The 19401-nt window shown below is 50.9% G+C and overlaps 1 protein-coding gene across 2 annotated transcripts in view; it reads left to right on the top strand.

Moving 5' to 3' along the window:
• Smad7 (SMAD family member 7) overlaps positions 1-18869 on the top strand; it is a 30418-nt gene extending 11549 nt beyond the window's left edge. For both annotated transcript variants that reach the window (XM_004623638.1, XM_004623637.1), the window contains exon 4: positions 16792-18869. In XM_004623638.1, the coding sequence (XP_004623695.1) occupies positions 16792-17330 (539 nt within the window). In that variant the 3' untranslated portion in view covers positions 17331-18869. The remainder of the gene's footprint in view (positions 1-16791) is intronic.
• The last annotated feature ends 532 nt before the right edge of the window (positions 18870-19401 follow it).

Below are 19401 nucleotides of genomic sequence, written 5' to 3'. Positions count from 1 at the left end.
GCGCGTATGTACGTGTGCATGTGCGCACGCGCCCAGACAGTCCCGTGTACAGACACTTGAGCACACAGATGCCTGCAGGCAGGCTCTGGGATGGGCTGGGGTCGCTGTCCCAGGAGATCTGTTGACGTCAGGGCAGCCTCTTCATAAGGATGTGGCAGGGATGGTATTTGTGGACTGATCCTAAACTATGATTTGGCAGCCTGCATTCAACTGTCTGAGCATGGGCAGCTTCTGAGTGACATGCAGCTGCAGATCAGGCTCTTGTTTTTTGAACCCGAGAGTGTCGTGGCTCAGGTGGACCCACCTCGGCAAGGTCTGATGTAACTGGGATGCGCCTAGGTTCAGTCAGTGGGAGAAAAGGAAAGGATTTGCTCCCAGAGCCTTCATTGCATTGCTAGTAATGAAAAGCATGTGTTCAAAGCTGTCATCTTTGCAGCCTCCATCTGGAGTTTCTGGGGGGCTTGCTCCTTGACTGTCTGCTGTCCTGGTTTGTGTGCAGAGAAGCTTTTTTCCGTGTTCTATTCTAGGGTTCTCGGATGCAGACTCATCCTCCAGCTGCCTTCTTGAGATATAAATGTCTGGGTGGCACTGCCAGGGGCTCAGCTCGTTGGACCTCCCCAGTCAGAGCAAGATTGGGAGGACAAAAAAGATGTCCCCATGGATTTCAGGAGGGCACTGAAGGCAAATCTGGTCTGAGAGTTGTGGGGAGAGATAGGAGAACTTCATCTGTCTTTGCAGCCACACTTACTGGGAGGGAACAACATCCTTTCCCTTTTGCTAAGGTCTTAAGATCCACAGTTGGTGGATCCTGAGTCCTGAGCTTTTGGTTCCTGAGTCTGGGAGGATTGCCCTTGGGTCAGCATCAGCATCTGCCTGTCCTGCTCTTTGATCCTTGCTGGCATCTTGTCTTAGCCTCAGAGAAGAGCCTTCAAAAATACCTATATAATCTGAAAATGCCACCCTGGTTTTAGTCCATGGCCGACTTGGGCTCAAACCAAGTAGCTTAGGAAAGATTGCTCCATCTGTTTTAAGAAAAGTTAATACAATGGCATGTGAACAATTATTTATTGTCTCTCTTGGAATTGTGATAGCAACTAGGAATCTGGGGCTGGGTGCCTGTTGCTGTGTTTTCAGTATCTCCTCCCCTGCCTGGGAACAAGTAGCTTCTGGTTTTACTGAGATTCTGTGGGATGGGGGTGGGGGAGAGCACAGGACAGACTGAGGTTGCAGCCAAGCTGGCCTTTCATCCAGGTGACAAGGAACATGGGTTTTGGGATGATCCAGTGGGCTGGAACAGAACTTCTTCCTCATGCACCCCATCACTTGGCCCACTGTGAGAAAGGACGCTAGCAGAACAACCTCCTGTGGTTCACACCGTGTACAGACCAGTCCTGGACAGCAGCTCAGGCTGTGTACAGATGCCGTCTCTAGAGCCTGAGGTCACGTACCCACCCCTGGAGGATTCCCTTTTGTCCTGGAAAGAATGAGGCAGTCATGCAGGAGTTAAAAACACAGGGTGACAATATTTAAAGTCTCTGGAGCAAATTTGAGCTGCTGTGCCTGCCAGACTAGATGGGCTGCTGCCTTATGCATCCTATCCCAGGCAGAAGTGGGCTGGCCAGTGAGGGGGAAGGGGGCCAGGGGAAGGCCTGGCCCTGGTGGTGTAGCTTTTGGCTAGAGTCTGGCGCACTGACTCCTCTCAACTCCACTTGGGCCTTTTCTCAGCAGAGCCTTCTAAACCTATGGGGCCTCTGGCAAGCTCAGAGCCAGGGGCAGTGAAAAGAGAGGAAGTGCCAGAGGATTCATGATCAAGTTGGGCTTCCTTTGCTTCTTTATTACTGCTGTTACTCAGTGATGGTGTTCCTCGCAGTATGGTGATGGCTCGGCTGCTCTTGGTTCACTTCAGTCTAGGACCTTGAACTTGTAGCACCTTTGAAATAGGCGTCATAACCCAGCAGAACTTTTAAAGAGGCAGAGGGTATTAGTTCCTGGACTTGTTTTCATGTTTGAATCCCTGGGGAATGAGCCTCTTCTCAAATGCGATTTTTTGCTTGATTGAAGAAACATTTGAGGGGAAAAAAGATGGTTAACTGTACCTTCTCTGTCTTGCTTTCCTAATGTGACATTGCAAAAGTGACCCATGGGACCAGTTTTCCTTTTGGAGTGATGAGAGTTTCTGGAACTAGATAGTAGTGACAGTGGCACTGTTCCATGAATGTATTCAGTATCACTGATGGTACCTCATACCCTAAAAAATGACCAGGGTAGCCTTTAAATAGTGTACCCACTTGTGTTTGATAACTGGACAGTGACAGTGGAGGGGAAAGGTTTCTACTAGGTTCTAGACCTACTGATGGGATGTATTTGTTCCCATAAACCCTTGCGGTCTGCTGGGGCATGTTGGGGTGGTGTTGGGTGGCTGTGCCCTGACTGCCAGGAGGATCCTATCTCGTAGAAGTATTTTATCTGAACACGTAGGTACATCTGAGTGTTGAGTTCACCTTCTTTCCGTGTCACTTGCAGAAATAAGCAGCAGGGAGGTGCCTTTCCCAAGCCTGATCTTTTTGTGGAAGAGTGAATTCACTGGTTCCCAACATGCTCCAGACTGTGTCCTCTGGATTTGCCCCACCTAGGGACAGTGAGCCACAATGTAAAGGACTAGCTCTCAAAGCCAGCTTCCTGGACCTTCATGGGCCACTGGAGCCCCCATCCACGCCACATCCCTGGTGCATTCTGGGGCAGGCGGGTGACTGCCTGGGTGCCCTCCCTTTGCAGGAGCCTTGTGAGAGGATACTGTAAGTGCGGCCACGGGGAGGTCACCACTAGCCCTAGCATCTTTCTTGCTGGGGATTGAATGGCTGGCCCAGCATCTGGCTGCCTGCCTACTGTCACACGGAGGCTTCCTCTCCAGGCTATTTTCAGCGGGAAGATATTATTAACTGCTGAGGCATAGTCCTCAGTTTAGTGGCTAACATACCAAGAAAGCCACATTCGCCTGATTTCAGCCACCCTGCCTACACACGTTTGCTCAGGTGGGGGGCTTGCAGCCCTGTGGCCCCTCAACCTCTCTCTACAGGGTCACCTGAGTGATCTCAGCCATTGGCCTGTGGAAGCTGCCTGTGCTGTGGAGAGAAACAGGCTTTTCATGAAGCCCTCTGTTAAAAGGCAGAAAAACGATAGTACTTTCTATTCTGAGGTGGGGGCAGTTTGTAATAGGGATGGGCAGTGTCTGGGAAAAGGAACTTTTGATGGAGTTCAGGACAGTTATTTAAAACAGTGATAACTTTCACCTTGTCAGTTAACAGGAAATATTGGGACAAGACAGGAAATTGCATCATCCCCTTTTTGAGAAGAACTCCAGAAAAAAGTTTTTTATGAAAGGTAGTGGTTAGGAGATGCTGGCCCTGGGTGGATTTTTTTCCCCCCTTCCCTTCCACTCCCACTAGAACTTTTAGGCCATTTTCTTTAAGAAAGAGGCTGTTTGAGAACTTTGTTATTTTTATTATTTAAAAAAATATTTTACCAGCAGGGTCACCTTCAGTTGAAATGTTAACTGCAGCCTTATTTCCCGGTTTACTAAAGAATCTTTCATGACTTTTTCAGCTTCCTTCCCCAAATGGCGAGGCCAAGCAGCTTGGCTGCAAGCTAATTTTGGTTTGGCTGTGCAGTCCTCACCATTGAGCCCCACCCAATGTCATTAGCTTAGTTTTAACTTGCAAAAAAATTTTTTTGTTGGTAGGGGTAGGTAGGAATTCCCTGAGGCCCTTGGCCTCTTCACCTCCGAGCTGCCTTGCCCTGGCAGCCCTGTGTGCCTGAAGGCAGCTTGGACCTCAGGGTTACCTTTGTTTTCAAGCCACTGTGTCTCCCCCCACCACCACAGTTTTGTTTCTCTCTCTGTGTCTGGTACTAGAGATCTAAGCCAGGGCACAGATCACTGAGCCAGACCTCCAGCACTTTATTAGTTGATTGATTGCAGTATTGAGGATGGAACCCCAGGGCCTTCAAATTGAGCTACATCTCCACCTCCTCTTCTCTTCTCTTCTCTTCTCTTCTCTTCTCTTCTCTTCTCTTCTCTTCTCTTCTCTTCTCTTCTCTTCTCTTCTCTTCCTCTTCCTCTTCCTCTTCCTCTTCCTCTTCCTCTTCCTCTTCCCTTCCTCTTCTCTTCCTCCTCTCTTCCTTCTCTCTTGAGACATGATCTCCCTAAATTGCCCAGATGATAGTTAAACTTCTAGGGCCGGGGAGATGGCTCAGTAGAATAAACGCTTCCCTGGCAAGCGCAAGGGCCTGAGTTCAATCCCCGGTTCTGCAAAAAAAAACAAAACAAAACAAAAACCAAACAAACAAAAAAAAGTGCTTACCTGGCAAGCGCAGGATCCTGAGTTCAATCCCCAGTACCTCAAAGAAAAAAAAATTAAAAAATATAAGAGAGAAGGGCCAAGGAGATGGCTCAGTGGAATAAGCTCTTCCCTGGCAAGCGCAGGGGCCCGAGTTCAATCCCCGGTTCTGCAAAAAAAAAAAAAAAAAAGAGAGAGAGAGAGTATTAAACTTCTTGTGATCCTTCTGCCTCAGCCTCTAGAGTAGCTGGAATTAAGACATGGGCCAACACTCTCCCTGGCTTCCCTAGTTCTTTCCTGAGACTAGTGAGGAGTGGACAGGAAAAGGAGTTCATAGCCTGCTTGTTCATGGGCCCACCTGTTAATCCAGAAGCCTTCCACAGAGACAGGGTTGGCCCAGCCTACTACAGAGGGCTGGAGAAGGTAGCTTTGGTTGCATTCATCTCTCTCTCTCTTTCTCTTTTTTTGTATTTTAGGGAAGGGTCTACAGGGTTTTCAGTATCTCACTACTAGATTGGACTCAGAGATCCGCCTGCTTACACCCTCCCAAGAGCTGGGATTACAGGCGTGTGCCACCACGCCCAGTCTCAGTTGCTGTTCCAGCCTGCCCCAGGGGCAGGGCGGGCACAGCAGGCCCCAGGATTGAACCCTGGTCCCTGTGCCTGCTTGCAGGCACTTTAATCCGCTGAGCTATTTGGCCGGCCCTACTGGGTCTCTTCCTAGTTCTCTCTCAGGCCACGTCATTGTTCTAGCTAGTGGCACAGGCCATGGGGTAGTGCACCAACTTTGGCTCCTTCATTGTTAGGATGGAGACCAGAAAGAAGAGACTGTGGGTGGCTGGCTTGCTCTGTGCTCCCCTCAACCCTCCCAGCTTTTTTCCTTTGCGTGTTATGTTTTGTTTTCATAACACAACAGGAGCCCTGGGGTGTGTAAAAGAATTGTTGAGCACTTGGTGAGGCTAACTTGTCCAAACAGAGCAGGATGCCAAGGCAGAGTGCTCTGGGCAGGTGGTGTGCCCAGAGGTTGTCGGCAGACGCCTGCCTTGGAAGTGCTTCTTGGTGGCATCTGCCACTGCTCGCTGGGCTGTAGCTTAGCTCAGGACAGGGCTTTCTCTCTTCACACCTCCACCTCTTCTGACTGGGAGAGGGCCTTCGCCTTCTGACTGACTGATGGACCTTGTTTCTTTCCTTGGTGGGCTGGATGCTTTGGACAGAGCCTGAGTGTGAAATGTTTATTTCTTGAGCAGCTACTGTGTGCTGGGCTCGTGCAACATGGAGAGATTCCCAGCCCTGATAGAACTGAAGTCAGAACAGGGACTTGCTTGGTTGAATCCCGAGTTGTCAAGGCAGGCAGGCAGGCAGGCAGGGGCGACTGAAGGATCCAGGTCCTTTAGGAGCCAAGCCACGGGGTTGGAGAGGTGGTGTATGAACTGGCAGAGGTGCGGGGAGAGGGGAAAGGCTGGGTTGGGGGCTGGACTGATGAAGCAGGCACAGCTCCTTCGCACACCAGCTCCTGCTCTGCTTTGGTGGTGTGGCCTGCTGTTATTGCTAGCTGAGACACAGCAGAGCTTGTGGATAAACAGAGGTCTGTCTCCCCACCCCCCTGTTCTGGCTCCAGCCCCCTGCTTGCTGACTGCAAGATAACTGCAGTAACTGCAGACGGCAGGGCCATAATCCATAATCTGCCTTCCAGACCCTGGTGGTACCTGGGGTTGCAGAGCTGATGAGGGATTGGCCAGGGAGCTCTGGGCTCTTACTGAGACCACAGTGGGTGCGTGTGTGAGGGGGTCTGGCCTGACTATATCCACGGCATTTTGCATCTAGAGAGGAGGTGCAATGTTTTCCAAGCCCAAGTTTTCACCTCTCCCTTATTCAGCCTCACTATGCTTGGTTTGCAGGAGGACCGTCTGGGACTGAAATGCTTGCTTTTTAATTTCAAATTTAAATGTCAAGCCTGTTTTCTGAAGCCAGACCCCACGGGTGAGGTCCTGGGGTCTATTGCACAGAGTGATCTAAGATGTGCTTAGCCAAGGTGTTACTTTTTTTTTTTTTTTTTGCTAGTGTTGGCCGGGTGGTTCTCCTGGGACCAACTGAGGTTTCCAAACCCCACCGAGCCCACTGATTGAATTATTCCTGATGCTCCTCTGCTGAGCTCTACCCAGAAGAAGAGGCCCTCAGCTAGTTTGCTTTGGGACTTGAACCAGGGCAGAAAGGACAGAACTGGTCCCAATTCCAATTTTATCTTGTAGAGTTGAGCGTTTCTGTCTTTCAGCCAGAGGGTGACTTAGACAGTCAGGCTAGTGACTGTTGGTGGCTCTTGTGTGTGTTATTTCTGTACTGGCTTTTTACTTTTTGATCTGGGATTGGTGTTCAACAGGAACAAAAACAATGTGTAGCCAAGATACGACTGTGCAGGTGACAGACACGCCTGTCTGCATTTCCTGGGTGGCTCTAGCTGGGAGGTTTGGTTGTCCCCAAATTGTTCTGTCTGTTGTCCTATTGAAGTTGAAGTGTGCCTCTCCCTGTAGGCTTAGTGAGGGTCATCAGAGCTGCTCAGGTTTGAAACAGCTTTGGGACCCCGTCGGCCCCGTTGGCTCTGTAGCAGGCCCGGGTTGGCCCTGTACCAGGTGACCTGTTAGCTGGCACTAGCCCTCCCCCTCATTAATCAGTAACCAGGAAGGAAAAGCAAAAATCTGAGTTCTCACTCACCACTGTGCTCCGGGTGCCCCTGCCTGCTACTTGTAGACTGGCCCGAATCTCCAGTTCAATGGGGTGATCTCCAGTTCAGTGGGGTAACAACAGAAACCCTCTGGAGGTGCTTCCTGAAAGATTAAAAAGCCACCTCTCCCTCCCACTCCTGTTGGGTGTTTTGCAGGCCTTGGAGGAGGATCCCGGGTCCTAGGTCCAGAGAATGACTTGGTCAGCTCTCTGGGAGGAGGTGGGAACCCAGCCCCTGGTTGGCTGTGTGGACTCACATATGCCATTTTTGTGTTAGGAGCCTCATTTTTCTTATCTTCAAAATGAAGAGTTGGACTTGGTGGCCAGATCCTCTGCCCTTTTGACTTTCTCAGATCTGTGTCCTTTGCTTCTGGGACTTGAGGTGTGTAGGTCCCTGTGGAGGGGTGGGGGTGGGTACTGGTAGCTACTAGCTTCTTTCATCCTAAAATAAAAAAGATTGTACTTTTCCTGTTTTTCAGCTTATAAACTAGTATGAGTGAAAGCTGAGGGCTCTGCCCCCCATGCACATACACATCATTATTTGCATACTTTTGAGGGGATGGACTTGCTGAGACTGTCCCCCTCTCCAGGGAATCCTCAACACAGATTCAGAAACCCTGTAGCAGGCTTATATGGCAGCATAGAAGAGGATTGGGAAAAATGTGTGGAGGTCCCCCCCCCCTTTTCTTTAAATTAGTATAGGGAATTGAACTCAGGACTTCACACTTACTAGGCACCAGGTGCTGTGCTGCTGAGCTACATCCTGACGGGGCTTTTTCTCTTTGCTTGCTTGCTTGCTTGCTTTTTTTTTTTTTTTCCTTTGGCAGAACCGGGTATTGAACTCAGGCCCTTGCGCTTGCCAGCGAAGCGCTTATTCTACTGAGCCATCTCCCCGGCCCCTTGCTTTCTTGATTTTATGTATGTGATACAGGGTCTCACTACACAACTAGGACTCATAGTGATCCTCCTGTTCTCAGCCTCCCCAGCACTGGGATCATAGGTGTGTGCCACCATGCCCAGACTTGGTCTGGCTTAGGGTGCCTGAGGGCGGGGCTGGTTCAGTATGCGCTACCAGGGATCAACTCCTGTCCCCGCACTTGCCTAAGCAGGTGCGAGCTATCTTTCCTCTCCTCCCCTCTCCTGTTATGTGTGTGTGGGGGGGGGAGTGTTGGGGATCAAACCCAGGGTTTCACATGTGCTAGACAAGCACTCTGCTACTGAGCTACAGCCCTAGCCCTTTTGTTGTTGTGGCAAAATAAACATAAAATCGACTGTACCATCCTTTTGTTTTTGTACTGGGGATTGAACTCGGCCTTCACACAGCCTCCCAGAGTGCTGGGCTTAGAGGCATCACCACTGTGCCCGACTCATTTTATCAATTTTTAAGTGTGCAGTCTGGAGACAGCAGGGCGGGGGGCAGCAGAAGCACCAGCCAGAGCGGAGCCCACATCCTGTGAGGCCCTGAGTACTTTGAATGGTGGGCCACATAGCACAGCAGGGCTGACAGGCACGTTGGACTCCGGGGCAATGTGACAGCCGCCCCTGCCTGGGGGGAGCCTTTCATTCCTCTCCATTCCCTTGGCCTCCCAAGTGAAGGGGAGGAGTGGGAAGGCCTCGCTGGGAGGGGACTCTGGTCTAGGAGGTCCCGGGTGCTTTGGGGGTGAAAGGGCGGGGATGGCCAAGCTGTGAGTGTCCAAACCAGGGAGATTAGATTACGGAGGCAGACAGAAGTAATGATTAACTTTTGCAGTCTGCACACTGTCTCCAGCCTGTCGTTCTGTTCTGTTGTTTTCCCTGTGAGTACAGTGTGGCCCTGGCCTGGCCAGGCCCTGGTGTGGGGCTGTAAAGGAGGGCTGGGAGGGAGCCTGCTGGAGAGGGAGGCTTTTCCATTAGATCCTGCGCTGGAATTTATTGGCTGGAATGCAGTAAATATTCAAAATGCCATCCCATCCAACAGTTTTCATAATTGTTATGGAACAAGGGGTGCCGGGGGAGGGGAGGGATGAAAAGAACTTTTGTTCCTCACTGTATTTTTCCATGTCTTCCAATGGTTTTCCTACCCTCTAGAAAAACTGGAGTTGAGCTGAAGCTGTGTGGGGGTGGGGAGGGCACAGGGCAGGACCTGCTTAGGGTCCTGTGATGCTCAGGGCCTGGGCTTCCATGTAGGCTGGGGTTTATTAAAATGAAGTCCAGGGTAAAAAAAAACCAGCTTGGTTTCTTGCACTCACTCACTGCCTTAGGACCTGCAAAAGCAGGCAAAAAAATGAAAATGATCTTGTCCTCTGGGGCTTTGGCCTTTTGAAAAGTTGGTTTGTGCATCTGCACGTATTTAAGATTTTTACTGAGCTTGTAACGTGTAGCTAATGTACTCCTACACGGTCAGTGGAAGGAAAAGAAGGACTTTCTGGTGGTTTCTGAGAAAGTGCTTTTGTTGGATTCTTCGGGTTCAACTGCGTTTGCCTGTTGGTTCCCCGGCTGGGAATCCAGATACCGAATCTGTGGAGTCTCTGGACTGTGTTCAGGTGGCAGGTGGATGAGCGAGGTGAGAGACTGGACTCGAGTGTCCCCTTGGGAGGCAGGTGGGCTTTCTGTTGTGTAGTTAGCCCACCCCTCGGTCTAGATGGGAGTGAAAGACAGGGGAGTGCCCTGCCACGCGGGCCTGAGGGCTGTGTGTGTACAAACGGGCATGAGAGCCCCCTTCCTGAAGAGAACTGTGGGGTTATTTTGGGAGTCATGATAGGAGTTTGGTTGTACATCAGTGGGAGAAAGAGCCTTGAAATCAACTTGAGAAGTCATTAGCCTGGATGTGCACTAAACAACAGCCAGCAAGGAGGCCCATTTACTGTAAATATTATGAATGGAGTTGGCTGGATTGGGAGTCCCCACCCTTCCTCTGAGGCCTCTTGGAGCTGGGCAGAGCTGGCCTCAGACGGCAGTGGCTGCAGGCAGCTGGGTACATGCTATAATTTGCATGGCTGAACACAGGGCCACAGGAAGCCGCGTCAGCCTGACTGGCGAGACAGACAGGAGCTTTTGATTTGTGCAGCTTCCCTCCTCTGCCCTGTGTTACCCTTAATTATATTCTCTGATGGCAAAGTACGACTCTTAAGGAGGGACCCCTGGACTGGGGGCTTCAGATTGGGACATGTGGGGTCTGGAGAGGGATCATCGTGGGGAGCATGGAGTGCGTTTGAGCTCTGCTGACTGATGCACCGTGACTCGTCTGTGGGTACTGCACCATTTCCGGTGAGTCGTAGCCCACCAGGAACTGCTGAATGTGTAAGCTAGAGAACCTGCAGGAGGGCAATGGTGGCTGAGAAGCTGTAGGGCACGAATCCTGGGCAGGTTTGAGGAATATGATGGTGACAAGCAATCTTGTCTAGGGGGCTCACCTGTTCCTGAGGGTGATGAGTTATAAGACAGAACTCATTTGCAAGTCCTTGAAATTAAAAAAGAAACAAAGAAGTTGATTTAGAGATGGACATGTCACAAAACCTTACTTAAGCCTTCTTTCCCTTGTTTTGTTTTATTGTTGCAAATTAAAATGCAAAAATGTGCCTTGCCCTTGAGAGTGATTTTCTTACTCTCTAGAAGGCAGTAAAAGTAGATGGAACCTGTACTGTGAATCATAACAGTGCAGCCAGAAATCATCAGGGCCAGAAAGGACCCATGGGGCCATTTTGCCCCAGTCCCTTTTATATTATTTATGGACAGGTCACTCCGAGAGCCCAAGAGGGCAAGCTACCTGGCCAGGGTCACGTTTGCTGCCAAAGAAATCATCTCGCTCCTCACTTGCAGCGTGGTGCAAAGGAGCTGGACACCACACTGGCGTAGTTGGACAGGAAACTGGTGGCTTTAGTGACAGGAGATAGCTGTCTACCTGTGGCTCACACTGAATAATAGCCTGAGCTTGAGTCCTGGTGGGTGTCTTGTGCCTCATTTCCACTCCTTTAAGATGAGATGGGAGTGGGATGTGGTGGCACACGCCTATGGAGGCTGATGCAGGATGATCGCAGTGAGTTTTAGGCCAACCTGGGCTACACAGTGAGTGCAAAGGCAGTCTGAAATACACAGCAAAAACTTGCCCCCCCCCCAAAAAAAAAGAAAAGAGGTGGAAATATATGAAACATGGCAGCAGTGTGTGAGTGGGGGTGTTAGGAGTCACTCCAAACAGGACCTATGTGTAGTCAGCATTGGCCAAGAGCTGGTCTCTGACCTGGGGATGAGTGTGGCCAAGCCTTTTCCCAGGAGGCAGAGAAGACAGGATGCTAAGAGAGGAGACCAGTCTGTGTAAAGCATTCACTGTGAGATGGACTAGTCTCTGTCATTTCTGCATCAGATTGTCACAATAATCGAATCAGGCTGACGCTGAAAAGACCCTGTTTTAAAATGAACTAAAGTCAGTTACCTACCAAGGTTACACGACACGGCAGCAGGTTTGAACCAGAGTGTCTTGAGTCCATAGTGGTCAGCTCACCTTTGAGGTGTGTGTTGCTGGGACTCCGCAATGGGTATATTCAGCTTTAATTGTGCCCAGGGACCCGAGAGAGCACCCTGGCTTTTGAAGGAGCCCCAATGGCACACCATGCCTAGCTGTTTCTGCACCCTCATTGGAGATGTGGCAGTGGAGGGTGGAAAAAGCCCTGGCTTTCTCAGTGCAGCCTCCTACCACCAGCCAGACCTTGCTCACATTGGTGAGAAGCACGGGTCCTGTGAGGAGTGGATCCCAGCACTTCGTCTGTAACAGAGTCAATCGGAAGCTTTTGGAGCCTGTTTTTGATCCTCTCTGGGTAAATTGCTCTGAACTCCAGAGTTATCCAGGCTGCCCTAGGAGTCTGTTGGGCTCCTGGGCACTGTCTCCATGAGTGATCTCAGTGAGGCTGCAAGCATGGCCCCTGTACCTCCGCCAGTTTGCATGTTGACTTTGCTTTTTAGTCCTTTGACTTTTGGAAAGAAAAGCCAGGCATCCTTGTTTGATGATGTGGGGTGAGGCTAGGCTGGTATGGGTGCCAGGTCCCCCAGAGTTTGCTCTTTATCATTTGTTGAAGGAGTTGTGTTTTTTGTTTTGTTTTGTTTTTTGTGGAACTGGGGGTTGAACTCAGGCCCTTGTGCTTGCCAGAGAAGAGTTTATTCCACTGAGCCATCTCCCCAGCCCTAAAGAACTGAGCTAAGGGGCAGGCCCCCAAGGAGTTTGGTGAGATCAGTCAGCCTCCTGACAGGGTGAGCAGCAGGGCACTGGGGAACCAGGGCTGTTCACCTTCCAGATATCTGATGCAGAAGGAAGCACAGGGAGGAAAGGACAGGATAGGACAGGGCTGCTGCTCCTAGCTCCTGAGAAGAGAGAAACCTGGACCCACTACAGTGATGTTTGCCTTCAGGGGTTGCTGGGTGCGAGTCTTTGTCTCCACTTTTCTGGCCTTCATTTGCTGTGATCTGCGTGAAGAAGCCCACTGGAGGTGGCATTTTTGCCCAGGCTCCCTCTAGCCTGGCCTTTTTTCCATGCTGAGCTTTTGCCCTGCTAAACTGTTGGAGAGGCTGGCCTGCTCTTCACACCACTGTATCCTGGTAGCCTTATGATCCAGTGCCCAGGGGTGACAATCCCCTCCTACATCATCTGTCACTCTATTGCTTGCCCCACCCCCAGGCCCTTGCAGATGGGCGTGGTTTTGTTTTGGTTTTTGAGACAGGGTCTCCTATGTAGCTCAGGCTGGCCTTGAATCACATAGTCCAGGCTGACTTTAAACTAACAACTCCTGGGCCCAGGAGATAGCTCAAGTAGAATAAGTGCTTGCCTGGCAAGTGCAGGGTCCTGAGTTCAATCCCTGGTACCACAAAAACAAACAAAAAACTAGTAACTCCTGCCTCAAGCCGCCTCAACCTCCTGAGTGTGCCACCACACCTGGCTTAATTGTTGGCACTGCAATCTTAGTGGATACCAGCTACTGTGGCTGTCTTTTCTGGCTTGTTCTTGTCCTCCGGGCTTTAATTTTGGGGACTTCTCTGTTAAACCTCCTCTGTGAGTGTGGACTTGCACTGTCATGTACACCCGTGTTCTCAGAGTCCCACAGGTGTGCCCAAAATAGCTGTCTCTGGCTTCATGGTCCACTACTACTTCCCAAGAAATGGTACCCAGGAGGCCCTGATATTGGCCTTTCTTTATCCCTTTGTTTTTCTTCTTCCTCTCTTCTCACCTCCTAGGGGGAAATTCCTTGCCTACCTAACATGTGCCCTTGGGGTCTGGTCACCCTGTGGTGTGGCTGAGACCTGGGGCCTGAGAGACAGTCCTGAGCTGTTGGGTCCAGAAGAGTCTGGCGTGTTCATTCATGACCAGGGAAATTAACAGCCTCGTCCACCCACAGCAAGCAGCAAGCCCCGCTCCCGGGAGCCCTTTGCTGAGAAGGAGTCTTCCAACTCCTCCCCTCCTCAGCCCCTGCCTCCCCTCCCCTTAAAGGGAAGATTTTATGCTCTAAAGAAAACGAGGAAGGGGAGGGGGAAACACCTTAACGGAATTTTAGGCAGATTCAGCATTTTTCTGGTGTTGCTCCAAAAATTCCCTCAACTGTAATAAAAAGAAAAAATTGTGAGCAGGCATCTGATTAGTGAGCTTTTTACAACACAGCTTTTCTTTTTGGATGCTTTCAAAGGAACACATACAGTTTTAAAACAAGCCCCTGTACAGTTTTCTGGGGAGGGGAAGAAGTTGTTCAAAATACCAGAAAACGTTGTAAAGCTGGGGGAAATTAACAAGGGACTGTGAGTTTTGCCTTGGGAGGTTAAGCCAGAGCAGCAGCAATGGGAAGCCAGAGTTGGACTCCAGACTCCCAACTTTGTGATGACTGACACGTCTTAGGCCCTGGCCACAGGTCCTGGGAAGCCCCAGGAGCAAAGGGTCTGCCCCAGTCTTTGTGGGCAGACGCTTGTGGGTTGTGGACCCAATTCAAGGAACTGCTTCTGAAGACAATGCTGGGTGATTTCCAGAAATGAGCCCAAATGGGGGGAATTGAGGACAAATGGGTGTGGGTAGGGCTCTGAAGGTGTGATGTGAACTTCAGGTTGTGTGCCACAGCGGCCTTCTTCGCTGCTGCTGAGCCATTTACTGGATCATGCTTTCTGCTCAGAAAAGCCTTGGGCAGGAGCAAGGGATGAGGATGGGGGTGGAGCTGCCCTGTGGGGCATTTGACCGTAGAGAGGCCTGCGGGGGGGGGGGGGGGGCCCTCCCTGTGGTGTGTTAGGGCACTGCACCCACTTCCAGGATCTTGTTCACATGTAGGGACACCCACATGCTGCTGTTTATCTGGGCTGGGCCATTAACCTCAACAGAAAAAGGCTTTTTCCAGGGGCTGTCTGGCAGCAAATTGTGGGGTAGACTGGCTGTGCAGATGAAAGAGAAACCGCCGCCCGTGTGCTACCCCTCCCCCACAGACTTGGGGCCTGGCCTCACCCATCGGCCTCTGCCCCTGGAGAAGCCTGCCTCATGGATGAGGCTCCCACCCCTTGCTGAGGAGCCAGCAGGCCTAGCAGGAGGGCAGCTTGATTCTGGGTCTGTGCCCCACCAGTGCCCCATTCTCCTCCGGCTCCTCCTTCCTGCCAGCCCGTGCCAGGTTTCAGTGGGGCCTCATCCATGAAACAAAGCACTGTGAGTCTCCACCACACCACAGAGGGTCTCCCTCAGCCTCCCTCGGGGCCTGCCAACCACTCCCCAAGTCTTTCTTTCTTGGCCAGATTTGTTATCCTGAGTCAGAACAAGCCAGAGATTCTGGCCTTTCAAAAAGGGTTGTTCAGACCCTCTTCTTCGAGAAGAAGCTGCCACCCTCACACTTGAAGCGCTTACTTCCAGGGATGGGTTGGGTCTCTGGTGTAGCCTACAGAGCTGAGCTTCCGAGGCAGGGAAGTTCAAAGATGGCCAGCGCTCACAAGTTTATTAGCAGTTGATGGACACTTTGCAGAAACAAGTCAGTGCCTGATGAGTCACCTCCGGCTCGGAGCCCTTGCCCCTCTTGTTTTCCCATGTGCTCTTATGTGTGCGCACACATACCCATGCCCTTATACCATGGACACTCAGCTTACTCTTATACATACTTGTAATTTATACAGCAGGGCTTGGGGGACAGTGGCACACCAGATTTGTGATGCTGATTTTCAGTGTTGTGTGGGAGATCAAGGGAAAATAACGAGCCCTTGGTGTCCCCTCTGTGTAGCTGTCTGTGTAGGCATTGGGAAGGTCATTTAGGGTGTCCGGGCTACAACCACCCGGGGTGCCACGGTGGGTCACTGTGCACATTTGTTGACTTATATTTCCATCCAGAACTGGGTATTGCTTTAAAGGGGGGAAGAGGAGTAATAGAACTGACAGTTCCCAGGTCCTAATATACCTGTAAGAACTGGAAAGAATTTGTATGCTGAGCTGCACTGGATTACCCAGCCTGCTAGGCGGCAGGACCAGGGTCCTGCAGGGTACTGCCCTCATCAGCAGTCTCTGAGCCCTGTTGGCTCTGAAACCAAATGGCCACAGCAAAACATGTCTCCACACCCCCACATTAAGGGTCTTCCCAAACCCACTGGAGTGAGAGTGCAGTGTGAGTCCTGCAACTCTGAGTCTGCTTTTTTCCCCTCTCAATTCCCCCCTGCCTTTCCCCATCTTTGTTAACAAATACAAGACTTCCGGTCTCCACCCTGCCACCACAAACCACAGCGTTCCTGCAGCCTGGCTGGGCTGGAGAGATTTATGGTCCCCAGTCTGAGGCCTACCCACTATGGCTCCAGCTTAAGGAGGCAGCAAGACATATGTGGTGTGTGTGTGTGTGTGTGTGTGTGTGTGTGTGTTTCCCCTCCACATGATCACCCTTTTTAAAGTCCTCAGGGTGCCTGCTTCAAAAAATCACCTACTCAGAATTCCCCCAGGCTGCTGTGCAGAGCTGAGGAGGAAAGCCAGGCCAGGGCTGCAGGGACTGGCACCAGGGTAGTCTTGAAAGAAGGGGAGAAAGGGGTACTTAGAGGATCGTCATCTCTACTTGTCTTAGACACATCACATGTCCTCTCTGGCTGGGCTGGAGGATGCTTTGTTAAGGTCATCTGTGTTAGTGCCCGCCTGTGTGTTGTGATTTGGCATTTTGACATGAATTCACCCTTTGCCTGCCAACATGCTCCTGATACATTGAGAGTTGTTTCTCTGTTAGGAAATTATAGACAGACGGTTTTTGCCCTAAACCACCCTCATTTTTGAGGAGATGATTGGAGATCTCTGGTGAAAAGCACAGAAGATACAGAGTAGGCGGTAGAGTCTGAATGGGCTGGCTTCTGTGGTTGGGTTACACCCAGTACCCCAGCTTTGTGGATCCCATCTTGTTTTCTGAGATGAAAAGGGGCTGGAGGAGCTGGACTTCAGGGTTCCGTCTCAGTGGGAAACCTATCATTCTAGGCTGTCTTGGGGGTACTCTTGGCATCTCTGTGCTCTGCAAGGATGGGACTTTTCTTTGGCCAAGGGGCCACAGCTGCTGATGCCTGGAATTCCTGATAACAGAGTGGAGGAAGCACATCTGGGAGCCCCGTATTTCGAGAAAGGCAGAAGTCTTCTCTTGTTGAATCAAGAACTCTGTGACCCTGTTAGGGTTTTAGAGCCTGTAGCTAGTCCTGGTCCACCGACACACTAGTTATAGGGGTGTGTGTACCTCAATTGTAGGAGGAGAAGGAATCCATCAGTCTGCATCGCCAGTAACCTTGCCTGTTGTTTTGTTTTCTAGATTCCCAACTTCTTCTGGAGCCTGGGGATCGGTCACACTGGTGCGTGGTGGCATACTGGGAGGAGAAGACGAGAGTGGGGAGGCTCTACTGTGTCCAGGAGCCCTCCCTGGATATCTTCTATGATCTACCTCAGGGGAATGGCTTTTGCCTCGGACAGCTCAATTCGGACAACAAGAGTCAGCTGGTGCAGAAAGTGCGGAGCAAAATCGGCTGTGGCATCCAGCTGACGAGGGAGGTGGATGGCGTGTGGGTGTACAACCGCAGCAGTTACCCCATCTTCATCAAGTCCGCCACACTGGACAACCCGGACTCCAGGACGCTGTTGGTGCACAAGGTGTTCCCCGGTTTCTCCATCAAGGCTTTCGACTACGAGAAAGCGTACAGCCTGCAGCGGCCCAACGACCACGAGTTCATGCAGCAGCCGTGGACGGGCTTTACCGTGCAGATCAGCTTTGTGAAGGGCTGGGGCCAGTGCTACACCCGCCAGTTCATCAGCAGCTGCCCATGCTGGCTGGAGGTCATCTTCAACAGCCGGTAGCCACTGGGGAGAGGCCGAGCGTGCCGAGCAGGCCACCATTCAAACTACTTTGCTGCTAATCTTTTCCTCCCGAGTGCTGGCTTTTCATGCAAACTCTTTTAATCATTTTTTCCCCTATTGTTGGTGGGGTATTTTCTTTTCTTTGTTTTTTCTTCTTGTCCTTGTTTGTGTTTTTGTTTTGTTCTTTGAGAAATAGCTTATGAAAAGAATTGTGTTTTTTTTGAAGGGGCATGTGTGGTTGGCAGGACAGGTCACCCCATGGGAAAGGGGAGGCAGAAGCGAGCACCTCCAAACAGTGTCTGAATGGGGAGTAGTCCCTTCACATTGGGGTCGGCATCTCACTTGTCAGGAGGGTACATTCGAGTGAGCGCGTGTCTTGAGTTTGTGTACATGAACAGCAGATGGGGGAGTCCACACAGCCTTTGTGTTCCTTATGGATGTCCCCAGCTGAGAGGTTTGCGGTTCCAAGCTGTGTGTCTCTTGTGCCCTTTGGACATGCTCAATGGGGCAGAGGCAGTACCTGGCCTGGCTGGTGGCAGGTGTCCCAGCAGCTGCCAGGAGCGAAGCTCTGCTCCAGCCTGCGGAAGCCCCTATCCCGCCTCACCCCCTTTAGGACACGGGCCTATCCACAGGCTTCTGAGAAGTGAGCCTGGTAGAGGCTGAACCAGAACCAATTGTTTTCATCCTTGTCTTACTCCCCTTCGCCACCCCGCTGCCACTGTAATGTCTGTCTTTTTTGGCCATCTGCTCCTGGATTTCTGAGATGGGCTTCCTGCGGGCTGCCGGGGCAGCCCCGTCACGTCACAGTATTGCTCCCCCAGTGCCGTCTCAGGTCCTCGGCCTCTCCCACTGCCCTGGTTTATCAGGTTTCTCCCAGACTTCCCAGGCCAGCTCAGCATGTCCCTCCCTTCCCCTGCCATCGCAGGGGCCTGCGTGCTGAGCTCTGTGATCAGCCCAGTGAGGGGGCACCCGGGAGGGCCTGCTCAGGGGCCTTCTTTCCTCCCACCAGGAACAGTTTGATCCATCATAACCCAAGGTACCACCCTAGGCTGACTCCTAACTCTTCTGTCATTTCTTCTACAACTCATACACTCGTATGATACTTTGACACTGTTCTTAGCTCAATGAGCATGTTTAGACTTTAACATAAGCTATTTTTCTAACTACAAAGGTTTAAATGAACAAGAGAAGCATTCTCATTGGAAATTTAGCATTGTAGTGCTTTGAGAGAAAAAGGACTCCTGAAAAAAACCTGAGATTTATTAAAGAAAAAAATGTATTTTATGTTATATATAAATATATTATTACTTGTAAATATAAAGACGTTTTATAAGCATCATTATTTATGTATTGTGCAATGTGTATAAACAAGAAAAATAAAAGATGCACTTTGCTTTAATATAAATGCAAATAACAAATGCCAAATTAAAAAAGATAAACACAAGATTGGTGTTTTTTTCTATGGGTGTTATCACCTAGCTGAATGTTTTTCTAAAGGAGTTTATGTTCCATTAAACAATTTTTAAAATGTATACTTGATTCCATGTCCTCTAGCTCCTTTTTCTTCTGCTTGGAGGGGAAGGGGGAGAAGTGGCAGTTAAAAGTCTGGGGGGATGAGAGTTGGGGGGGCCACTCAGGAGCCACCTGGGGCAGCCCTACCCTGCAGACTACCACTCCCCACCCCCCTGGGAGGTGGTGATCCCAGGGCCATGCTGGCCAAGTACAGAACCAGTGCAAGACCAGCGAAGGGAGCCCTGAGGCTGATTGCTTAAAGCTTGTTGAGTTGAGAAAGGGGCATGTCACCTGGGGAGAATGAGATTTGGTCAGCGATGCGTGGGCAAGTAGTAAGTGGCCCCCAAACCAGGATCCACAGGTTCTGGCTCTCCTCACGGGCCTGGAATCCTGAGCTACTGCTTTTTATCAATGGGAGGGGAGTTCTGGGAGACTGGATTCAGAGACAGGTGTCCTGGGCTGCCCACCCCCCTTCCTCTCTTGCTTTGCAGCCAATCCCCATGTGCTATTCCTGTCTGCCAGACCTCCACTGCTCCCCCAGTGCTCCCCTTTTGTCAGT

Source organism: Octodon degus, unplaced genomic scaffold (assembly GCF_000260255.1).
Source record: "Octodon degus isolate 3935 unplaced genomic scaffold, OctDeg1.0 scaffold00003, whole genome shotgun sequence".
NCBI lineage: Eukaryota > Metazoa > Chordata > Mammalia > Rodentia > Octodontidae > Octodon > Octodon degus.
This window is presented reverse-complemented; position numbering and strand designations above follow the sequence as displayed.